This window comes from Punica granatum, chromosome 1, assembly GCF_007655135.1.
Source record: "Punica granatum isolate Tunisia-2019 chromosome 1, ASM765513v2, whole genome shotgun sequence".
Lineage (NCBI taxonomy): Eukaryota > Viridiplantae > Streptophyta > Magnoliopsida > Myrtales > Lythraceae > Punica > Punica granatum.
The window spans coordinates 47,508,405-47,512,464 of record NC_045127.1 but is presented as its reverse complement, the minus strand read 5'-3'; the positions used below and the strand labels follow the sequence as shown (position 1 = coordinate 47,512,464).

The window sequence follows — 4,060 nt, the reverse complement described above, 5'->3', positions numbered from 1 at the left end:
CGTACCCGTTTCTTACTTATTTAAGATTTTTATTTCATTATAGTAGGACATGAGCCTCTTATGTAAACAAAAAAAAAACCACAACAATCATCTATTTTAGAATATTAACTTTACTAATTACAGTGTTGTTTTCTTTTTTTTTTGGGTAGGAAGAGTTGTTTATTTACTTAGTCACTAATATAGCGTCCATCATTCAAAATAATATGCATTCTACCTCAAGATATATATAATCACATGTACCATATCTTCTGAATTTCAATGCCGTGGTTTCAATCCTCATATTTCCATGTACGAGTGACAAATCAAATCGTGGACACAAAGAATTGAGCATATTACTATGTCTTCATTTAAAAGAGTGATTACATAGCTTTTGCACCAAAGAAGACCGACCTTCTTTTTTCATAAAGGTGAAGAATTTGCACGATGGCCAACTCGAAACAATATCTTCAGGAATCCAAAAGGTGGAGGTTCCTCGTTGTTCTCGTTTTCCCTTTTATTTTTTTAAAAATAAAATTCATATCTGAAATATATTTTTAAAGCGTTTCAATTAATTATTGAAATATGCGTCATTTTTTTAACTTTCTAAAATCGCTCGTTCATCGTACATGAAATAGGCCTCCACGAGGTGTGGCGAATAAGGTCGGGATACGTAAAGCCGAGCATCATCGTGCCCCCGCATTCTCATCCCGCACTTCATACACAAGTCCCACCACATCAACCTTTCTCTCACCCTTAATTGGCTGTTACAAAAAAAGCCCTTCTTTGCGCCCTTCTTACATTTCTTTACAGACACCCTTGCGGAACTCCTGCACTAATCATAACCCAAAACAAGCAATCTTCTCCCTTAACAGCCCTTGAAAGGATACAATTAGTGATGCCATCAACACCACGGACATCGGAACCAAACCGTCAAGCCTGGAAATGGCCCTCCGACTTAATTCGGGCGGCAGCCTTGGAGTTAAAACTGCAACGCGGAATTGCAGTGCCACTCGTGGCTATGAACCTGATGTGGTTTACGAAGCTGGCCATCACGACCGCATTCCTGGGGCGGCTTGGGGAGCTCCAGCTGGCTGGTGGGACACTTGGCTTCACCTTCGCTAATGTCACAGGCTTCTCGGTCCTGAGCGGCCTCTGTGGGGCTATGGAGCCCATCTGCGGCCAGGCATATGGTGCCAAGAACTTCAAGCTCCTCCGCAAGACCCTCCTCATGGCAATCATTCTCCTGCTGGCGGCCTCAGTCCCGATATGTTTCCTGTGGCTTTATGTCGATAAGATTTTAATCCGTTTCGGGCAGCAGAAGGAGTTATCACTTGTAGCAAAGCGATACCTCTTCTATCTCATCCCAGACTTAGCGGTCTCCTCCTTCCTCTGCCCTCTCAAGGCCTACTTGAGCTCCCAGGGGATCACGGTCCCGACAATGCTCGCCTCGGCCCTAGCCCTGGCCATTCACGTACCTGTAAACATCATGCTGGTGAAGGCGAAGGGCCTCGAAGGTGTCTCGATGGCCATTTGGGCCACCGACCTGATCGTCGTGATCGTGCTGGGCCTGTACGTGGTGATAGTCGAGAACAGGAGGAAGGAGGTGGGAGGATGGTGGTGGGCCTCAGACCAGTGGGGGATCCATGAATGGGCCCGGTTGCTGAAGCTCAGCGGGCCGTGCTGCCTCACCACCTGCCTCGAGTGGTGGTGCTATGAGATCCTCGTCCTCCTCACGGGCCACCTCGAGGACGCCAAGCAGGCCGTGGGAGTGCTTGCGATCGTTCTCAACTTTGACTACCTCCTCTACTCCGTCATGCTCTCCCTCTCGACGTGCGCCTCCATCCGCGTGTCCAACTCTCTTGGAGCGGATAGGGCCCATGAAGCATACCAGTCTGCATATGTCTCTATAGGCCTGAGCATTCTCTCGGGCCTCATCGGTGCCTCCACCATGGTCTTAGCCCGTGGGCTATGGGGCCCGTTGTTCAGCCATGACAAGGGGACCATCAACTGCGTCAAGAAGATGCTCCCGCTGATGGCCATAGTAGAAGTGGTCAACTTCCCGTTGGCGGTGTGTGGAGGAATCGTGCGAGGGACTGCTAGGCCGTGGCTCGCCATGTACGCAAACCTAGGCGGATTCTACCTTGTGGCGCTGCCTGTTGGGGTCCTTCTAGCTTTCAGGGCCGGGCTGGGGCTCGGTGGGCTGCTTGTGGGCTTCTTGATTGGGATGACAGTGTGCTTGGGATTGCTGGTGGTATTCACCGCAAGGATCAATTGGGACAAGGAAGCCCAGAAAGCGCAAGTCCTTGCCTCGAATGAGGACGTCAAAGTTGCCGATGTTGAAGATAATACCAGCCAAAAAATTGTGGCAAGAACGTGATTCACCAATTGAATCATTTCGTTGCTTGTCCATTGTAAACGAGTCCATGATTGTATCACTAACAGAATGTTAAGAATCCCAAAACACATCGGGTTTCATTTACATTTGACAATCTCAATTGCATAGACAAATATCATATACTTCCGGAACAGCACAAACCCGAACGGAGGCCTACGAACTGACGAAGTGAGATTCTCTAATGTAACATGTTAACATTCATCAGTCACAGCTGCAGACCGGGGTAATCAGCACGTGTTCGATACCCCGAAATCATTCTATGGCAACTGCAATCCATCATAGTGAAAGAACAATTATAAATTGGGACGATTAATATTGGGCCTACAGAAGAAGAAACAGAATTAGAAGGCCCATGGCCAGATGTTTTGTATATACATAAGGCCTTGGCCACTATCAAATGGACACAGCCATTAATCATGGAACTGGAAGCATGATTAAGCCTTAGTCAAAATGATGAATTCAGTAAAACAACCCACCTGGGGGACATATCGATTGTAAGGGTGGCTGGCCCCCTGCTAAATACGGCAGCAATCACGATGGTTCCGGGGGGATATGTATTTCGACAGTATGCACCATCTTAAAGCTACCTTATTTCATATGTCATGATCGTTGAAATTTGAGTTCTGCCTGCATGCCTTAAATGTCAGTTTACTATACTTCGATCGATAGCAAAGGCCGTTTCTGGGAATCACCTAGGATCCAGCAAAAAGACAGGAACAATCTGGAAAAATAAGTCCATCTCCCCATGTGGTTAGGCATACCAAAAATTAAACCACCTCTTACATTACATGTGCAGTTGCGAAGCTTTTACCAGAGAATAATTTGTCTCTTTCCTTTAATTTCTCTTTATTTTATATAGTTTGGCAGATGGGAGAACCCAGCTTTTAATGTGCCATTGACTGCTTGCATGGAAGTTTTCATGACGAGTCATGAGATTCTCTTGGCACGTTAGGAATCTTAGTTGTCCCCCCAGCAAATTTGGAATCGATAGTTGGACACATATTAAATGCAGTGGTACTGGCTAGGATAAACTAGCAGGGTAATCTTTAGCTCTACCGCAATCCATCATTAAGAAAATTCAAAACCGAAGATATAGACTCTTCGGTAGCTCGTACAAAACTGTACCTAATTCAGTTGCCGGACATTGATCATTTATCGGCAAATCCAATCTATCTTTGGCAACATAAATCAATTACATTGCACACCTTGGCATTTTTTAAAAAGTAAGCCCGTTGACTGCACCTATGCGCAATTATGAGCAGAGGAGTTCAAACCTACGACAAAACCGAGCGGACAGGAAATGCAGTTTTCTGCAAATCAGCTTCCTCTTCCGTTGGGGCATTGACTGAGAAGAGGGATGGGTCAGTCAGTCATACAGAAAAATGACATGCTGAATGGTCAAACTGATGAATTTATCCTTGTCTTTAAAATTATGCGGACTTATTTGGTTTCATGAAATGATTTTAGAATTATAATTTTGATTTTAACTCTACTCACTAAATAATAAAAATATACGTTTTCCAAGCCTTATTTATAATACCATTTCATTTATTTTTTTCCACAATCAAAATCAAAATTAAAGTTATTTTAACTTGAAACCAAACGCTTCCTTTATGTTTGTATGTATGTGTGTATATATATATGGGCTAAATGGCCCAAAGGCCCCTGTCACAATCCTGAGGTCTC

The 4,060-nt window shown here is 44.8% G+C and overlaps 1 protein-coding gene across 1 annotated transcript; it reads left to right on the top strand.

Annotated features, from left to right (window-relative positions):
* The first annotated feature begins 604 nt into the window (after positions 1-604).
* Positions 605-2,442, top strand: LOC116194581 (protein DETOXIFICATION 56). The gene has a single exon (XM_031523434.1). It carries the CDS (start codon positions 875-877, stop codon positions 2,354-2,356), a length of 1,482 nt encoding a protein of 493 aa, XP_031379294.1. The 5' UTR covers positions 605-874; the 3' UTR covers positions 2,357-2,442.
* Positions 2,443-4,060: the final 1,618 nt, after the last annotated feature.